The sequence below is a fragment of the Hippocampus bargibanti genome, linkage group LG06 (genome assembly GCF_051943395.1).
Source record: "Hippocampus bargibanti isolate YZ-2025 linkage group LG06, ASM5194339v1, whole genome shotgun sequence".
NCBI lineage: Eukaryota > Metazoa > Chordata > Actinopteri > Syngnathiformes > Syngnathidae > Hippocampus > Hippocampus bargibanti.
In genome coordinates this window covers 29,703,972-29,723,594 of record NC_142739.1, presented here as the reverse complement: position 1 = coordinate 29,723,594, position 19,623 = coordinate 29,703,972, and the positions used below count along the sequence as shown (strand labels likewise).

Here is a 19,623-nt window from a genome sequence, read left to right as displayed (position 1 = left end):
TCACGACAGGTCGAGCAAGTGACGAGGTGTCAAATTTCGTTTTTTTTCCTGGTGACTCGGAGTCGTTCTTACTTTGCGAGAAACGATTCGTTCACAAAACGTAAGGAGCAAATCTGGATACTTTCTAGGTAAGATTTCAAAGATCAAAGTGTTGCTTGTTTGTGCCCCCCCCCCCCCCAAAAAAAAAAAGTTCGATTTTGGCCGATTTAGTGTTGTGAACCGCGTTTACTTTGTCACCTGAAGCTCATGGGACAGGTGTGGCACGTTTGACCGTTTTGACACCGAGCCGATGTCCCCTCCCCAACGTATTTCCGCCTGCTGGTTTGTTCAAACATTATTATTATTATTATAAGATTGATATTTTTGCCCACCCCTCTCTGTTTCATATATTTTTAAAATTAAAGTTAAATAATAATAATAATAATTTTCAGCGCCTTTCAAAACTCTCAAGGTCACTTTACAGTCACAGGATCAGTTTTTCTGTGGGTGAGCAGCGGCAGCCACATGCGCCAGCGTTCACTCAACCGCGAATAACTCAAATAGCTCAAGTTGGCTGGCTAGCTAATAGATAACCTGTCTTACCAAGAAAAAAAACATATGTGTGTGTAATATTTCACTGCGCAGTTTTATGAACAAAATTTCACATGTAAACATGAATACTTTTAACAATTGACAACATATTTTTAGCAATCATTGAGTATGTTCTTAATAATAATAAAATAATAATAATAATAATAATAATAATAATAATAATAATAATAATAATAATAATAATAATAATACATTTAATTTATAAGTGCCTTTCAATTGTGGCTTTTTTTCTGTAGACAAATTCAAATAAGAATTTGTGTTCTTACGATGTGTAATGTTTATTAAAAAATATGAATGATATTACGTCGAAAAAAAAAATCACGGTAAAATGTTTAATTTAACTGATTCTACATACTTGGCAATAAAGATGATTCTGATTCCATTCCACTTCACCGGAAATTTTCATTCCGGAACCTTTGTTTCTTCTCCAGACTTTTCGCACGGACTTGTTTTCACGGTGGTCAACTTGGCTTTTGACGAGTCGCGATATTTGCTATCATTAACATTACTGCTATTTAATGACGAAAACGGAATCGAAAATATCTCAAAATGATATTTAACAATTTTTGCGTTCCCCGGACAAACTTTCTTGTATGCCGCAGACATCTAAAAATGTGCCAAAATCGTACAGAATACGGAAAAATAAGGCCGGTTGACAGGTATGATTTAGGGATGTGGCAACATTTTTCAATAATAATTCATCATACATTTTCTAATACCATATTAAAGTGCATTTAAATAGCTGATGCGTGATGTATAATGATGTATAGATTTTTGTTCTATGACAAATAAGGAAATAATTGAATTTTTAATGTTCGAAATATGAGGGGATTTCCTGCCTGTTCTTTATTACAGTTTAAACATTCTTAATTTTTGGCAGATCTTAACGAATAAGGTACCATTGGAAAGCTTTTGAAATTCTAAACAAGAACAGAAAACACAAGAAAAGATTCAAAATATAAATGAGCAAATATCAACGATCGAATGCAGGCAGATTTTCGTCAGAAATCAAAAATGGCTGTCATTGAATTGTACGAGGAAAGAAAATTGCGAGCTCTGGAAATACATATGCTAATGCTTCTTTTTGCTTGAAACTTGTCAGTTATGGAAAGAAATATATATTCTACCACTTCTATGAGTTATAAAAATACAACGTACTCACCTTTATAAACTGTTGTGTTAGCAAAATGAGCGTCAACTCCAATTCATTTCCCCCCGTTTCTCCTTGTCTTATTCGGAAATTTCTAGAACCAGAATGGATGGAAACGTGTAATATGTCATCATAAACTGCATAGCTTGGAAAATCTCACCAAAAACCATGACGAGTGCGCTCGGTTCACAGGACAGAAACAATCGCGGTGGAATATAGCTCACAGTAGCGTAGCTATATGATTTCATTTCCCGCAAGAAATAATCAATATCCCTCCGGTCATCCACATGTTTAGCAATGGCCCCCAAGTACGACGGCCTGTCCCACTGCAAGCTGGCCCTGGTGTTCGCGGTGCTGTTGGACCTACTGGGGGTGACGTCCCTGCTCCTCGGCGTCTTTGCGCCGCTGGAGATCCGAGGAAGAGACTTTGGGGACTTCCTGGTGTACTCGGGAGCCCTTTTGGTACTGCTGTCCTTGGCCTGCTGGGTCTTATGGTACAGCGGCAACATTGAGGGCTTGACCTCCAGGAAGGAGCTGGGAGGCGGCATGGGCGGCGCCGTGGACCGCCTGGCCCGATCCCTGAGCAGGAGGATTCGGCTCCCCAGGACTCACAGCAGTCCTACTTAGACATTAATGGTGTGTCGTTCGCGAACGAGCCGGATCCTAACAAGGAGCCGGAAATGGGAGCCGACTTTTTTTTTTTTTTGTCCCCAGTCTTCGGTTAAAGCCGCACGTGATTGGTCGATATCCGTTGTAGAGAAGGGAGGGGAGAATTACAGACACACACAGCAGTGAGAAGGTGGGAGGGGGACGTTAGGGTAGACAGGTGGAAACATGTTATCACATTATGCTGTTATTATTATTCAATTATGATATTTTTTTACTAGTTGGTATGATAGCATTATTAATATGAAAAGCAAATTAGTGACAGCTGATCATCAGACCAAAGTAACCACAGGGAAAGTGAAAGTGGGTGCTCTCCGTGCACATATATATCAAGCCATATCAATAAAAATATTTGATATAGTGGATTATTTTTTACACGTGTAATTCGTTTTTCATATAATTTTACATGATTTTTGGTAGTTAGTTAATTTAAGCAACAGAAAACAAACAAATTGAGGAGCCATTTGGGAGCCAAAAGAGCCGGATCTTTTTAGTGAGCCGAGCCAAAACAACCGGATCTCTGAAAGGAGCGGGAATTCCCATCACTACTGTGTACAAAGACAAACGGAAGTTGGAATGCAATCCGTTGCAGTGTGTGTGTGTGTGTGTGTGTGTGTGTGCGCGCATGTACATTTTTTGTGTAGCAGTTGGTGGTTGTCATCAAAGTAAAGCACTGGTGTCAAAGTCAAGGCCACATGCGCCAGCGCTCACTCAACTGCCCCCATTTCAAGATCAGATAACTCCAGACCCATATCATTTAGGAATTAACTTTTTTTTTGATGAAAGAGGAGAGTATAAGGTTTCTAACGCTGTTTATGTAGTCCTAAAATTCAATATTTTGTGTGTCCTGGAATTGGAGTGACAATGACAAAAACCCTGGCACTGGAGTGGCCACATTTTTGCACATCGTCTGCCACTGGATGAGTTAAATTGTTGTGCGTTATAGATGTAAAATGCGGAGGAAATAAAACTGACTAAATTGTATTTGTTTATTTCTTTCTTTTTAAATGTACAAGATCGCAACTACTGTATTCCCAACAGTTCCTGCATGCTGGTAACGCATGCACAACTGCATTTAAATGCTGCATAAAATCATCATGACACCCACTAAGCTTTGGAGAATATATTAAAACCGTAAAAGAATCAAAAGTACCAAAGAAAAACATGATTGTAGAAATAAATAGACGTTTTTGTAGACGTGTTGGAGGTATTTGCAAATAGAGTACGCCCCATTGACTTACTATATATATATATATATATATATATATATATATATATATATATATATATATATACACACACACGCGCACACACACACACACACACACACACACATATATCTATATATTATGTATATATTTTTGCATTCAAGCAGCGATGAAGGCACTATAGTTTTTTTTTTTGTGGGGGGGGGGGGACATTTGAGAAAGTGCGAGAAATGTCAGAGGTCAGCGCTGTTCACGGGAACGCTGCAATTTTGCCAAATGATCATGTGACTGCGCTCGAACCTCTGCGGCGTCGCTTGCAACAACTCCACCGAGCCGTCGTTCTCGTCGTCACCTGCAGAAAAATAAATAAATACAATTAAAATAAATACATGAATGAATGAATAAATAAATAAAGTCCTTTCACTCACCGATGCGGAAGTTGATGTAACCTTCGCCACCGCTGAGGATGAGCTGAGAGTTCGCAACGTTGCCGTCATTGGTTGACATCAAACAACCTGAGCGGATATTTCAAAAAAATGTCATCGAAAATTATGAATGTCAGCAACAACAATTCAAAATTGAACAAAAAAAAATGACAATAAATAACTAACTAAATAAATTTGAATGCAGATTGCTACAGATGCGTTTTTGTTAGTTTCAGAGGACATATAAAAATGGGGTTGGTCAAATTAAGCGAATCAAGACGGTCAACATAAAGGGGAAAAAAAAAAGAGTTACACATAATTCAATTTCATTAACTCATTCACTGCCATTCCTGAATTTATTTTAATAATTAAAAAGCATGAAGTGGAGCTCCATTCACAAATTTGTTCAGGTTCTGTTTTTTTTTTTTCATGCTTGGGTGCCGATAAAGCGCTGGTCAGACCTCTGGCAATGTTTTTTCCCTTCCACAAGGGGGCAACATTCCCATTTGTTTCCCATGAAAGCGCTTTGTTTCAGCTTCAGCTGTTGTTAAAGAGCTGCCCTCTTTTCAAGCTAAAATAACTCCAGACACATATCATTTAGGAATTAACTCTTTTTTTCTGATGAAAAAAAGAGAGTCTTAGGTTTCTTACGCTGCATCGAACGTTTATGTCATCCTAAAATTCAATATTCTGTGAGTCCTGGAATACAAGTAACGATGACAAAAACCCTGGCACTAGAGTGGACACATTTTTGCACATCGTCTGGCAGTCAATGAGTTAAACAATAGTGATGAAAATAGTAACAAAATAAAGCCAAAATGGCAACCAGACTCTGCGGCATTAAATATAATGACCTGGTGCGGCGATAATGAAGCGGACAGCATGTCGGTGTCCGTGGTAACACAACTGGGCTGTCGCGACGGAGCAGTATGGGATGGAAACTGCTTCGGATGCTGTGAAAGACAAAAAAAAGTTTGTCCCAAAAAGTATCGGCCGTGATGAAATAATAATAATAATAATAATAATAATAATACACTTAATTTCTAAGTGCCTTTCAAAACTCTCAAGGTCACTTTATAGTCACAGGATAAGTTTTGCAGTGGGTGAGCAGCAGCAGCCACACGCGCCAGCGTTCACCCAACCCGGAAGTAACTCAAATAGATAGAAAGCTAGCTCGCTAGTTAATAGCTAGCTAGCTAGATATCATATAGAAAGCTAGTTAGATAGATAGCTAGCCAACTAGATAGCAAAAAGAGAGCTAGCTAGCTAGATCTTTAGCAAATAGCTAGCCAGCTATTTAGCAAATAGAGAACTAGCTAGCCAGCTAGATAGCAAATAGAGCGCTAGCTAGCTAGATAGATTGCTAGACAGCTAGAAAGTAAATAATAATAATAATAATAATAATAATAATAATAATAATAATAATAATACATTTCATTAATGAGCGCCATTCAAAACTCTCAAGGACACTTTACAGTCACAGGATATTTTTTCTGCGGGTGAGCAGCGGCAGCCACACAATAGAGAGCTAGTGAGCTAGATAGCAAATAGAGAGCTAGATAGCTAGCCAGATAGATAGCAAATAGAGACCTAGCTAGCTAGCTAGCTAGATAGCCAGCCAGCTGGATAGCAAATAGCTAGCTAGCTAGAAAATGCTAAATTGGTTACAAAACGCTTACTTATCGACAATGGGATGGAGACGATGGCGCCTCCCGTGGTGCCCACCCACAGGCGGCTGGAGATGACCGCCAGCGACGAGATCTGTAGCGCCGAAAGCTCCAAGAAAGATTGACCTACGCGACCATTTTATTCATCAGAATCCAATTTGTCAATCAAAAAGATTGATCAACAGCGAGGAGGCGGGGTCACCTAATGACTTGGTGATCAAAGCAGCAAAATCCACTTCCTGTAGCAGGCGTCCGGTGGACCAATCAAAGAGCCTGAGGACAGAATCCAGTCTGCACGAGGTCCAAACGCCACTTCCTCCGGCGCACAGGAAGCGAACTTGCTGCTCGCTACGTTCCGAGACGGGAAAAACGTGCTGGCGAGATAAAGAGGTGTGGTTTCCGGGTCACCGCGAACTTTGAGGAGAATCTCTTCCGAGCCCTGATTACCTCCACTTTCCGTTTATGAACGTCGACCACGTGGACTCGGTTCCAGTATCCGACCCACAAACGTCCTCCTTTGGCAAGGCAGCAGCGAATGGGCTGAACGGGGTTGGAGCCCAACGGCATCACCGAATGGGAGCGCAGGTTCCAGCCGCCTCCCCCCCCGCAAAAAAAAACAAATCACAAAACCTCATTTAAATATGTCAAACGTGGCAAAAATGTGGGTAAAAAGGGGCGGGGCCTGGGAGGGGGGCGGGGTTACCGGAATTACTGGAAAAGAAAGCCAAAGTTCCGTCGCCTAAGCCGGCGATGACTTGACCTTGGGAGCATCTGTTAAAGTTGACAGGGACGCATGATGATGACGTCATGAGAAAAATAATAATACAAAAGCAATAATAATAATAATAATAATAATAATACAGAAAAAAATAAAAGTCACACTCACCTGAGTGAATGAACGCTTTCAGAGAGGTGAACCGAGTGCAAACAGCGCCCTCTGACGGCGGAGGCTGAATGTATCACTATACTGGAGCAGCAAAAAAATTAAATACATGTAATGAGTATAATAATAATAATAATAATTCGCGAACGAGGGGTTCGTAAACCAAGGTTTTCACTGTATCACGAATGGGAATGGAAGCTGCTTGTTCAGCATTCACTTACCTTCCTTCCTGAGTTCCAATCCAAACAGTACCCGGAGAGTCCCCTGACATAACAGAAACAGGAACGCGTCAAGAGGAAAATACCAAACGGCGGCGTGGCTAGAAAGAAACTAAAATGTATTATTATTATTATTAAAAAAAAGTCAAGGTGGGTGGGGGCATGTTGGCTAGGGGGTACGGGCACTGACCGACAGGGGGCACAGCACAGATGCAGAGGGCAGGAGCTGTGGGGGGGAGGCTGAACTGATCCAGGACGGTGTTGGGTCGGGCGGGGTCAATCACCGTGATGTCACTGTTGGAGGCGGGGCCAGACACGACCCACACGGAGCACTGAGCCATTTTTTTTTGGGGGGGGGGGGCAGATGTCAATTAACGTCGATCAATGGGACGAACGAGTTGGAACGAACTTACCGTCGCCTCCCCTGAGAGCTCCGGTGGGACGGCCGTTGCGCAGTTGAGCTGAAAAATGGAAATAATAATAATAATAATATATTCAATTCCATGTAAAAAAGAAGTAAAGTAAATATCTTTATTTAATGTATTTTTATAGTAACATGAAGTTGACAGTTTGCAAATACAGTGAGACCTCAACTTACAAACACCTTATCTTACAAACGTCAAATTTATGAAAATTAAACCTTAGAATAAGCACTATTTTCATAATACACACCCACCACGGCTGGCGGAGTGATCTTCGGCGGAAGCACACAACCGAACAGCATCAGAGGTTAAGTTACCAACAGTCCTTATGGAAGGTGACTCTCCTTCCATAAGCCATCAACGACCATCAAAAAGGTCAATAAAACTTTATTTTACAGCAGTTTATTTCTTTAATTATAGTCGTCATGTAATGCGCCTCTCTTTCCAAACAGCAATTCCCTTTGACCTCCAACACCATTCCATCAAGCCATCAATGACCATCACAAATGTAAATAAAGTGACTTTATGATACAATGCAGTGTATTTCTTTCATTACAATACAATAGCACATTTATTATACATAGTATAAGGTATGTTGTATGTAGTTTTAAGGCTTATTTAGTTGAAAAGTATATTTTATGGTAACCCGGGAACGGATTATTCCCATTTTAATGGTTTCCTATGGGAATTTTTTTTTGAGATACACACTTTTCGCCTTACACACTCTGTCTGGGAACCAATTAAGTTCGTAAGTTGAGGTCTCACTGTACAGGTAACATCCGACTTAAGACCTGTTCGACTTACGACCACCCGTACTCCCGACCACGACCTCCAGACCCTATTTTTTTAACATTTTAAGAGGGGGAGTTTGTGAGTCATTTAGCCTCCGAGTCTCTATTCAACATTTTGAATGGATTTCGACTTACGACCATTTTGACTTACGACCGTTTGGTCGGAACGGAACTCGGTCGTAAGTCGGATGTTAGCTGTATAGCATTCTGCTGACTTAATTCTAGTACTCAATTTTATAAAGAATATAAAATGCATATTAACGATGAACAATTGGAAACAAAGGAAAGCAGTGTTGAGGTTAAAAGGATTTCTGGGCGTGAAGGGCGTGATGGCGCCTCCCTCACCTTAGCGGTGGAGTCTCTTTGGTCCAGGAGTCGAAGTTGTGTTAGGACCGGCACTTCTTGGGGGTCCGGGACCTCTTCCGTAGATTCCTACGAGCATCGAGGATTTCAAAAATGCGTTAAAAGAACGAAGATTCGACTCGGGCGACCCCCTACAACCCCCCCCCCCCACTTTTCCTTACCTGAGTGTTAGCCAGAGGGATGCTCCACCCGTGTAGCTGACGCTTTCCTAGCGTTCCCCAAATGTGCGAGCGGATTTCTCGGTAGAGTTCCCGCCTCCTGGCGCGAGGCGATACAACCGGAGCGGTGGAGGATCTGGGGGAGGAGGGGTTAGGGGTCATTGGCCCAAAACGGGAGCCATCCAATAATTGGTCAATTGCGGTAACACGCATAAAGAAGGTGTAAGTTGACACAAATTCCCAGCGGACAAATCAGCCCATTTCCAACAGAGCTTGTGCGCCATCTTGTGCAGGACTTCTTTAATCGATTGCAAACATTTATGCTTTCCTCTTCAGAACTATTTGACTCATATTCATAACTGGATGAGTAACAAGAAAGCATCTTCTCCGAATCTGAACTCTATGAAGCCATTGTTTTGATTCTGGAGCAAGGTAGTTTGTGAAGGAGTATCCTGGCGTGACGTCGCAAACAAGGGGGCGGGACTTTCTGAAACTCCCCAGTTCAGAGCTCATTTTGTGGCAGTTTTGGGACACTTTAGGAAACAAAAAAAAATGGTGTTGGTCGTCCTTTAAACACATTTACAAATGTTTCTAAAATAATCTAACTCGATGAGCTATCCAGCTATCTCACTAACTGTCTAGATAGCTATCTGGCTAGGTGTCTAGCTAGCTATCTGGCTAGATACCTGGCTGGCTATCGATTTATGTCAAGTGCCATGATGCTAACTAAAATGCTAACCAAAGTTTCAAATTGTCCCACGTAAACCACAATAACAATCAGTATTTTTGATTTCATATTTGAAAACTAGTTATTAATTCATTTATATTGATATACAGTAAAGTGTCGTTATATCGATATCGGTTATATCGATAGTACTGCTTATTACGATACTATTTCTATAAACGCAAGGAGAAAATTTACATACCGCAGGATCGGATATATCGATAGTCCGGTTATATCGATATTTTTTCCGAGTCCCGAGAGCGGTTATCGATATAACGAGACTTTACTGTATATCTTTAATTAAACATAGCATGACACCAAACACAAATGGTTCGCTTACTGTGCATGACTCTGACCGACATCCCGTCGCTGTCGCGGCGACGGCAGACGAGGGAGAGCGACCGATGAGAAAGCGGCGCTTGGTAGGATCAACGGCTGTTTGGTCAAGCCAAAAAAGCGATTGAACCTTTCAAAAGAAAAGAAAAAAGTCAGATCGGGTGAACAGATATTGATCGACAAATCCAGGCGTCCATTTTGAGCCCAAAACAGAACTTACTTGACCCAAAGGCTTGACCGTTTCTCCTCCGAGAGTCTTTCTTGTTTTGTTGCCCTACACGAGACGGGAAAAACAAGCCAAGTCGGATTTGAGCCACCACGGGAAAAAAGCGGGTGTGCGTACCGTAGCGTCTGGGTTTGCCACATCGCCTCTTGAAGTTCAAAGAGTCGCTGTTTGTATTGATTCTTCTCCATGACCACCCGAGCCATTTCCGTGCGAGAAAAGTTCCGCGTGGAGCTGCTGAATGAAGCCTAAATGGAAAAACCGATGCCAAATGGGTACTTCGACTTACAAGTCAAAATAACGATTTGTTTTCTATTTATTTTTTGAAAAGAGAGTCCATTATTTTGTTTCAAGATGACGGAAGCAGACATGAACAATTCTTCCAATAAAATGATGCTAGCCGAAAAAGCTAAACGCAAAAAGTAAATATAAAACAAAAATAAGTACAGTGATACCTCGGGTTACGAACGCTTTAGCTAACGAACTTTTCGCTTTCCGAACATTAAATTCGCGAGAATACAATCTTGGTGCAGATGTGGTTTGTTATCGAGTGGAGTATTTTTGCTTTTTTGGGACCGAAAAAGACCCCACCACAGGCTAGTGTTAAGCCGAAGAGATCACAAAAGAAAATGTTGTCTCTTGTTTTTGAGTTGATGACGATGCCTGACGTGACGTCACGTCTGGAACGCTCCTGACCGAGAAAGCGACCCACAATGCATTTTGGGTACTTTGTTTGATCTGAAAACTTGGCGTTGATGGCGAAATTAGAAGGAAAAAACATAAATAATGCGATGGTGAATCGTTGTATGTTGCATCAAGACTACTATTTGATACTAGTTGACACAAATTCCCAGCAGACAAATCAGCCCAGTTCCAACGGAGCTTGAGCGCCATCTTGTGCATTTTCTGGGCGCTACATTGGAGTCATGAGGGACTTCTTTAATCGATTGCAAACATTTATGCTTTCCTCTTCAGAACTATTTGACTTATATTCATAACTGGATGAGTAATAAGAAAGCGAATTGTTTTGATTCTGGAGTAAGGCAAGACGTCCTGGCGTGACGTCACGAACATGGGGGCGGGACCTTCTGAAACTTGGCATCTCCGAGGTCATTTTGAAGTCTTTTGGGACACTTTAAGTCGTTTTTATTGGTGTTTTGTATTTGACAAAAAAATATCAGCTTGCATGTTTTGGGTATTTTAGATGCTATAAAACGTTATTCTGATGACAGTTAGGAAACAAAAAAATATTTTACAATATTTTTCTTATTCAATGTCAAGATGCTACTGGTAGCTAATTCGGCGTATGGTTAAAAAAAGTGCATTTAAATTCTATTTTGCAATTGAAGGTCAATTTTCACGACTTGGTTCTTACATACATCAGAATCCGATGACTGAAATGTCTCCAGTTTTTCCCGAAGTCTGGAAAAGAGGAGTAAAAAAAAAAAAATCACCACAGGAAGACAACATTAAATGTGACACAAGCGCAGGAAATACCTTTTTAGTTCTTCGTCTTTCTCCTTCACTCGACCTTCGACCCGCGCCGCCGTTTCCCGAAGAGAGGTCACTTCCGACTTGAGGGCGGAGCGGTCGTCCGTCAGCTCCACTACCCGATTGATCAAAGCCTTCCGCGCCGTGTCCACCACCTCACTTTGAAAGACAGAAATAAAAGGGGGCGGGGTCAATATGTAGCACGCTCACCCCATTGGGCTCGGGGAGGGGGGGAGGGACTCACTGGGTGTGTTTCAATTCTTCGTACTGAGAAAGAATCTCCTCAAACTGGTCAGCGCTACCTAGGTGAGGGAGATAAAAAAGTGCGTTAAAAACGTCGGAATTTTTACCCCGGCCGAATTTCCACTGCTCAATTGCGACATGGGGTGAAAAAAACGGTAAAAGAGCCAGTGAGCGCCTCAACTGAAATAGATAGAAAGAAAGCTAGCAGGATAGCTAATAGATACAACAATAATAATAATAATAATAATAATACATTTCATTTCTAAGCACCTTTCAAAACTCTTAGTCACAGGATACAGTCGTAATAGATAGCTACCTAGCCAGCTAGATAGCTAAACAATAGCTAGCCAGATGGCTAGCTAGACAGCTAATAGATAGCAAATAAATAGGTAGCTAGCTAGCTAATAGGTACAGTAACAATAATAATACATTTCATTTATAAGCACCTTTCAAAACTCTCAAGGTCACTTTTCAGTCACAGGATAGTCGCTAATAGATAGTTGTTTTGGTTTTCAACCAAATCGGTTTTCAAACAGGTTTCTGGAACGGATTATGATCAAAAACCCATTTTTGACTGTATCTCATCTCATCTCATCTCATTTTCCGTAGCGCTTCTTCCTCATTAGGGTCGCGGGGGTTGCTGGAGCCTATCTCAGCTGTCTTCGGGCACGAGGCTGGGGACACCCTGAATTGGTTGCCAGCCAATTGCAGGGCACACAAAGACGTACAACAGTCAATCACACACTCACACCTAGGGACAATTTGGAGTAGTCAATCTGCCTGCCATGCATGTTTTTGGAGTGTGGGAGTAAACCGGAGTACCCGGAGAAAACCCACGCGGGTCCGGGGAGAACATGCAAACTCCACACAGGGAGGCCGGACCGGGACGCGAACCGGCGACCTCTGCACTGTGAAGCCGGTGTGCTAACCACTTGACTACCGGGCCGCCTTTTTTGACTGTATCTGCATCTATCATTTTTAGGGGAAGGTTTTTTTTGTTCAGACCCACCTCGGATGCTAGCCCCTTGGTCAACACTGTCCACAAAATCCTGACTTAGTTCCGACAGTTCGGAAAAGACCGAGTCAGTGTTGCGCAGTTCCCATTCCATGCTGTCCTCGTCCTCGTCGTTCTCGTCCTCGCCGGATTTGTCCTCCTTTGTTCCTCCCGTGAGTTCTTCCAACCTGCCCTCCTTGAGCTCATCCTCCAAGCTGGTCTCGGCGGTTTTCGCGTCGGGTCTTGCCGGGGTACTGTCAATAAAAGTCATCCGGATTTGGACACATTGTGGCTTCGAAATCGCTTCGGGAAGCGTTCGCCGGGGGAGGTACCTCGTCGTATCCGTCGAGGAGCCGTGAAACTGTCGGAGTTCGGGGGTGGAGCTTATGATGTCATTGACAAACTGATCCGAGGCCGACTTGATAGTGTCGGCCATCTTGTCGTCTTTGGCTTCCGTATCTTCCAAACGTAAAGTTCCAGAGTTGGACTGGGGGCTCGGCTAAAAAGTAAACCAGACACATCCATGGGTTGATGGGTCAAAATGGAGAAAAATAAATAGCGTATTTTCTGGAATATAAGGCGCACCTTCAATGAACGACATATTTTAAAACCCGTTTCCATCCATAGGGCGCACCGCATTAATAAGGGGCAGTTTCAATAAATGACATTTCAAAACGTTTTTCATACATAAGGTGCACCGCATTATAAGGGGCACCTTCAACGAATGATATACTTTAAAATGCTTTCTATACACAAGGCGCACAGCATGATAAGAGACACTTTCAATGAATGGCATATTTAAAACCTTTTCCATACACAAGGTGCACCGCATTATAAGGGGCACTTTCAATGAATGACATTTTTCCAACCTTTTCCATACATAGGGCGCACCGCATTAATAAGGGGCAGTTTCAATAAATGACATTTCAAAACCTTTTCCATACATAAGGCGCACCGCATTATAAGGGGCACCTTAAACGAATGACATATTTTAAAACGTTTTGTACACATAAGGTGCACCGCATTATAGGGGGCACTTTCAATGGACGACATATTTCACAACGTCTTCCATACATAGGGCGCACCTCATTATAAGGGGCATCTTCAATGACTGACATATTTTTAACAAGTTTCCATACATAAGGCGCACCACATTATAGGGCGCACCTTCAATTTTAAAAATCTTTTCCATACATAAGGTGCACCGCATGATCAGGGGCATCTTTAACGAACGACATACAGTAAAGTCTAGTTATATGGATATTCAAGGGAGTCCGAAAAAATATCGATATAACCGGGACTATCGATATATCCGACCCTGTTTGCATGTCATTTTCTCCGTGCGTGCATAGAAATAGTATCGATATGACCGGGACTATCGATATATCCGATATCGATATAACGAGACTTTACTGTATTTTAAAACTTTTTAATTTTTTTTTCTTTAAAAATTTTGCATACATAAGGCGCACCGCATTATAAGCGGCACCATCAACAAATTACATATTTAAAAACCTTTTCCATAAATAAGGCACACCGCATTATAAGGCGCACCTTCAACGAATGACATTCAAAAACGTTTTCCATACATAGGGCGCACCGCATGATGAGGCGCGTGGTCAGGTCTTTTCTTTTAGGTGCGCCGTATAGTCCAGAAAATACGGTAAATTCAAATGTTTGCTCCAATTACCTGCGAGTTGAAGTCTGCTAAGACTTGGTTGGATAAAAATTCGGCATTCCGGGCTCGCGTGTGATTCCTGAATACGTCAAAAATACAAATGTTAGCTTGCGCGGCGACTAAAAAGGTAAGGCAAGAGAAGCCCGTGCAATGACATCACCAAACCTCAGGGGCGAATCTCTTTCCGAGTCTTTCCTTTTTTCCAGCAGTTCCCGATAGGAGTGAGCCAACTAGACAAAAAAAAAGCCGCAAGGACGTGAAGGATGAGATGCCGAATAAGAAAACGGGTCAACAAAACCATTTTACCGGGCGGACGGCCGACTGACCTTGTTGTGCGCCAGCCTAAGCGTGCTCAGTTCCCGCCCCAAGGCCGACTTCTGCTCCTCCAAGGCCACCACTGCAACGCAACAACAGAAGATGGGACTTTCGGTGTCATTCAAGCGGAATGACGAAGACAGACGTGTTCAAATACAGTGAGACCTCAACTTACAAACGTCACATTTATGAAAATTAAACCTTATAATAAGCACTATTTTCATAATACACACCCACCACGGCTGGCGGAGTGATTTTCGGCGGAAGCACACGACCGAACAGCACCAGAGGTTAAGTTACCAACAGTCCTTATGGAAGGTGACTCTCCTTCCATAAGCCATCAACGACCATCAAAAAGGTAAATAACACTTTATTTTACAGCACAGTTTATTTCTTTAATTACAGTCGTCATGTAATGCGACTCTCCTTCCAAACAGAAATTCCCTTTGACCTTCGACCTCCAACGCCATTCCATCAAGCCATAAATGATGTAAATAAAGTGACTTTATGATACAATGCAGTAATAATAATAATAATCCATTTCATTTCTAAGCGCCTTTCAAAACTCTCAAGGACACTTTACAGTCACGGGATATTTTCTTGTGTGCATGAGCAGCGGCAGCCATTCGCGCCAGCGTTTCTATTATAACAATAATAATAATAATAAAAATAAATAAAAAATTACAGAAGTCTCGTTATATCGGTATCGGTTATAGCAATAGTACTGCTTATTACGATACTATTTCTATTTTACATGCCGCAGGATCGGATATATCAATAGTCCGGTTATATCGATATTTTTTCCGACTCCCGAGAATATCGATATAACGGGACTTTACTGTAATCATAATACAACTATCAATACAACATTAATAATACATTCGATTTATAAGCGCCTTTCTCAAGGTGTATTTCTTTCATTACAATACAATAGCACATTTATTATACATAGAATAAGGTATGTTGTGTGTAGTTTTAAGGCTTATTTAGTTGAAAAGTATATTTTATGGAAACCCGGGAACGGATTATTCCCATTTTAATGGTTTCCTATGGGAATGTTTTTTTTGAGATACACACTTTTCGCCTTACACACTCTGTCTGGGAACCAATTAAGTTCGTAAGTTGAGGTCTCACTGTATCCGGAATTGATACGGAAGGACTTCTTTAATCGATTGCAAACATGTATGCTTTCCTCTTCAGAACTATTTGAATCATATTCATAATTGGATGAGTAACAAGAAAGCATCTTATCCGAATCTGAAGCCATTGTTTTGATTCTGGAGCAAGGCAGTTTGTGAAGGGAGTATCCTGACGTGATGTCACGAATAAGGGGGCGGGACTTTTATGAATCTGCCCAGTTCCAAACTCATTTTGTAGCAGTTTTGGGACATTTTTATTTGTGTTTTGCATTTGACAATAAATATCAGCCTGCGTGTTTTGGGTATTTTAGCTGCTATAAAACGTTTTTCTGATGTCAGGTAGGAAACCAAAAAATGGTGTCGGTTGTCCTTTAAGATAGCTGGAAGTAAAATCCCAAGGTACATATCTATAAAAAGACTCACGGTGATCCGCCTGCTCCCTGGCTTTCTTCTCCAGGCATCTCTCTCGACTTTCCCGTTCCTTTTCCCTCGCTCTCATGGCTCTCCTTTCCTGCTCCATTTGGTCATCCAGCTCCAAATACCTCTGCAGAGACCCGTGACATCAAAGCCCACCCGGTAAGGACGACCCCAGGCGACCCGTCCAAGCGCACCTCTTGGCTTTCTTTCCTCTGCATTTTCTCGGCCCGGTATCGCTCCAGGAGGTCATCCCGTTCCACCTTCTCCCTGTCCGCCTCGTCTTCCCGTTCTCTCAGCTGGGCTTTGCAGCTAGCTAGCGCCTCCAGTACCCACACAAAAATGGGCACCAGGGATTCCACAACCCCCTCGCCATGGGTCTCGATCACCGTCTGCGTCATCAAAACGAGTTTCAACGCGACGCAACGTCAACAAAATGACGGCCAAACGATACCTGGAGTTCGGAATACAACTTCGCGGCCTCCTCGCTGACAATATTGGGATCCAGTTCCACTTCCCCCGTCCCGCATAGAACCCTCTCACTGTACTCCATCGGCTTCTTTTAGGAGGGCGGGGGGCGTCACGCCCGCTCAGCATCAATTGCGAATGACTTTATAACACGGCGTCGTGGAACAGTGGCTCCGCCCATCTTGTGTCAACGTCATGCGTCGCTCCTGCTGGTGGACTGGAATACAGAAGATAAAAAAAAAGGATGGGTGAAAATTAAATTGTGACCGTTTTGGCAAGTTTCTGCAACGCCGTTTGCGATGTTGGAGTTTGACTAACGCCCGAGTGGAAATACACAATATTCATGCTTCGACATGCCTTTCTTTTTTTTTTTTACTAGCGCCGGAACATAATTGGTGGTGAAACCACGGTTGGGCTTCAGAATGCATGACTAACTTGGTGTTTCACAGCAAACTAAATCAAAGGACATTGCTCAACGCGGGTGACATTTTAATTGCAAAAAACTGAAACTAAATAAATTAATACATAAATACATAAATAAACACACAAATAAATAACCAAAAAAAATATACAAATAAACATAAATACAAAACTCTATAAATCTCTTTAGAAATAAATACATAAATAAATGGAGGAATGAATGAACGTGTGAATGAATTAAGGAGTGAATGGATAAATGAATAAACCAATAAAATAAATAATAAATACAAATAAATACATAAATTAATATATCGACAATTGAATAAATAAATAAATAAATGGGTGAATGAATGAATGAGTGAATGGATAAATAAACCAATAAAACAAATGAGCAAATATATACAAAAAAACAAATACATAAAAAAATAAATAATAATAATACATTTCATTTATAAGCGCATTTCAAAACTCTCAAGGACACTTTACAGTCACAGGATATTTTTTCTGCGGGTGAGCAGTGGCAGCCACACGCGCCAGCGTTCCACTCAACCCGGAAGTAACATAAAGTAAAAAAATATAATAATAATAATAATAACAAATAATATGACAACAAAAAGACACAGAGAGTCATTCATTCTCCAGCACTTTCTGACATGAAGCAGTTCTAGATGAAAGACGAGAGGACGGTTTGAGTCTCGGGACTGGGCGAGCAATCCACAATAATGAATAGACAGACAGACGGACAGAACGACAGACAGACAGACAAAGACAAATATGAGTCAATGAATGAATGAATGAATGAATGAATGAACAGATAAATAAACAAACCAATAAAATAAAAACAATAAACAAAAAGAAATAAACACATAAATACATCAAGAAACAAATGAAAAAACAAATTAAGAAACAAATACAGTAAATACACAAAGAAACAAATAAACACGAATAAACAAACAAACAATTAAGCATATAAATGCATGAATAAATAAATGGGTAGGTTGAATGACAACTACGGTTGTCTCGTTGTACGTTCATTTTAGATAAAGTGTTTTGGGACAGTCCCCAAATAAATAAATATATCACTCATCACTGACATGAATCACTGCACACACACACAAAAAAAAACACTTCCCAGATCTACAGGAACTGTAGCATTATTTCGTGCACGTGAAAACAAATTGCGTCGATTTACTGGAGTTTGCGGATGATTGACAGACAGTATCTTATCTTATCTTACCTGAGCCGAGTCAGCATTTTGTCATGACGAGAAAAAAAAAACTCGTGTTCTGTTCAATATTACAATCAGCTTCCATTGTGAGAGGTTAGGAAACGGTGACAATATCATCAATGCACTGGCACGAATATTGAAAATTACAGTAAAGTATTAAGAAAACGGCACATTTTGTTCGAATATACCTTTGAGGCTAGCTACGGAAAGCTAAACGTGCCGCTTTCGAAAAAAACACGGTGTCAAAAATAAATAACGTGACTGACAGGAGACACCTGAGAAAGCACAGCGTTGCCGTCGTGTCATTTACGCGACAAACTTACCTTAACTTTTTTTTGACACGGTTGCGTTTTATTTCATTTCTTCGTCTTCTTCCTCCTCACCAAAAAAAAGTCCACTTTCGTTCGTGTTTTTTCGTCGCTGGTGGTAGTGGGGTGTCAACCCCCCCACAATCACACTAGTTGAGTAAAAAGGGGCGGGGTTTGGGTTTGACGTGTGGCTATTTTTAAAGATAGCCAATCGTGTTAGAGTATTTAGCTTTTGATCCAATAAGAGAGGAGAAAAGGCGGGGTTTGTGTAGTTGTATGGGCAAAAAAAAGTTCCTGAAACCTGACGGTTGACACGTGACCACTTGGTATTAGAGATGGGAATTCCGGCTCTTTTCAGAGACGGTTTTTTCTGGCTCGGCTCACTAAAAAGACTCCCAAATGGATCCTCAGTTTATTTGTTTTTTTGTTGCTTAAATTAACTCCCTACCAAAAAATATTATTTATATTACTCATGTAAAAAATACACCATATCAAATATTTTTATTGATATGGCTTGATTTATATATGCCTTCACTAACTTTCACTTTCCCTGTGGTTACTCTGGTCTGATGATCAGCTGTCACTAATTTGCTTTTCATATTAATAATGCTATCATACCAACTAGTAAAAATATCATAATTGAATAATAATAACAGCATAATGTGATAACTTGTGTCCACCTGTCGACCCTAACGTCTCCCCTCACCCCTTCACCTAACTGCTGCGTGTGTCTGTAATTCTCCCCTCCCTCCTCTACCACGGATATCGACCAATCATGTGCGGCTTTTACCGAAGACTGGGGGCGGGGAATAGAGGACAAAAAAAGTCGGCACCCAATTCTGGCTCCTTGTTAGGAACCGGCTGTCTTGGTTCACTTCAGAGATGCGTCTGTAAGAACCGGCTCGTTCGCGAACGACACATCACTGTTTGGTATGTCATGTGACTCGAGTTAACTTCAAGTTTTCGTACCTCATCGTGAAAATACTTCACACGCAGCGATAAATTCGAACTTTTTTTAAATCAATCTGCCCTTGAGGTTCAACAAAACAACCCCGTTTGATTATTTTAACTGATTGTGTCGTATTTTATTTAAAAAAAAA

General features: G+C 41.2%; 2 protein-coding genes across 3 annotated transcripts; one reads left to right on the top strand and one right to left on the bottom strand.

The window, feature by feature from the left end:
* Window positions 1–2,772, top strand: LOC148897192 (transmembrane protein 238-like). Of its 2 annotated transcripts, none has more exons than XM_088997880.1 (2): window positions 1–128; window positions 2,037–2,772. In XM_088997880.1, the coding sequence occupies exon 2, from the start codon at window positions 2,039–2,041 to the stop codon at window positions 2,366–2,368; it is 330 nt and encodes a 109-aa protein (XP_088854006.1). In that variant the 5' UTR covers window positions 1–128; window positions 2,037–2,038; the 3' UTR covers window positions 2,369–2,772. The 2 variants fall into 2 exon arrangements, with proteins under 2 accessions (XP_088854006.1, XP_088854007.1); XM_088997881.1 differs by lacking the exon at window positions 1–128 and adding an exon at window positions 1,039–1,250.
* A 606-nt stretch (window positions 2,773–3,378) lies between these two features.
* LOC148897191 (C-Jun-amino-terminal kinase-interacting protein 3) lies at window positions 3,379–18,663 on the bottom strand. The gene is made up of 28 exons (XM_088997877.1): window positions 18,539–18,663; window positions 16,554–16,784; window positions 16,297–16,491; window positions 16,109–16,229; window positions 14,558–14,628; window positions 14,397–14,461; window positions 14,244–14,310; window positions 12,886–13,052; window positions 12,569–12,807; window positions 11,561–11,618; window positions 11,323–11,475; window positions 11,205–11,247; window positions 9,946–10,073; window positions 9,823–9,876; window positions 9,607–9,732; window positions 8,546–8,678; window positions 8,367–8,453; window positions 7,222–7,269; window positions 6,999–7,140; window positions 6,812–6,854; window positions 6,594–6,674; window positions 6,411–6,478; window positions 6,155–6,303; window positions 5,910–6,081; window positions 5,720–5,833; window positions 4,895–4,993; window positions 4,044–4,130; window positions 3,379–3,967 (listed from the first exon to the last, which is right to left on the bottom strand). The coding sequence occupies exons 2-28, from the start codon at window positions 16,650–16,652 to the stop codon at window positions 3,849–3,851; spliced, it is 2,928 nt and encodes a 975-aa protein (XP_088854003.1). The 5' UTR covers window positions 16,653–16,784; window positions 18,539–18,663; the 3' UTR covers window positions 3,379–3,848.
* Between the last annotated feature and the right edge of the window lie 960 nt (window positions 18,664–19,623).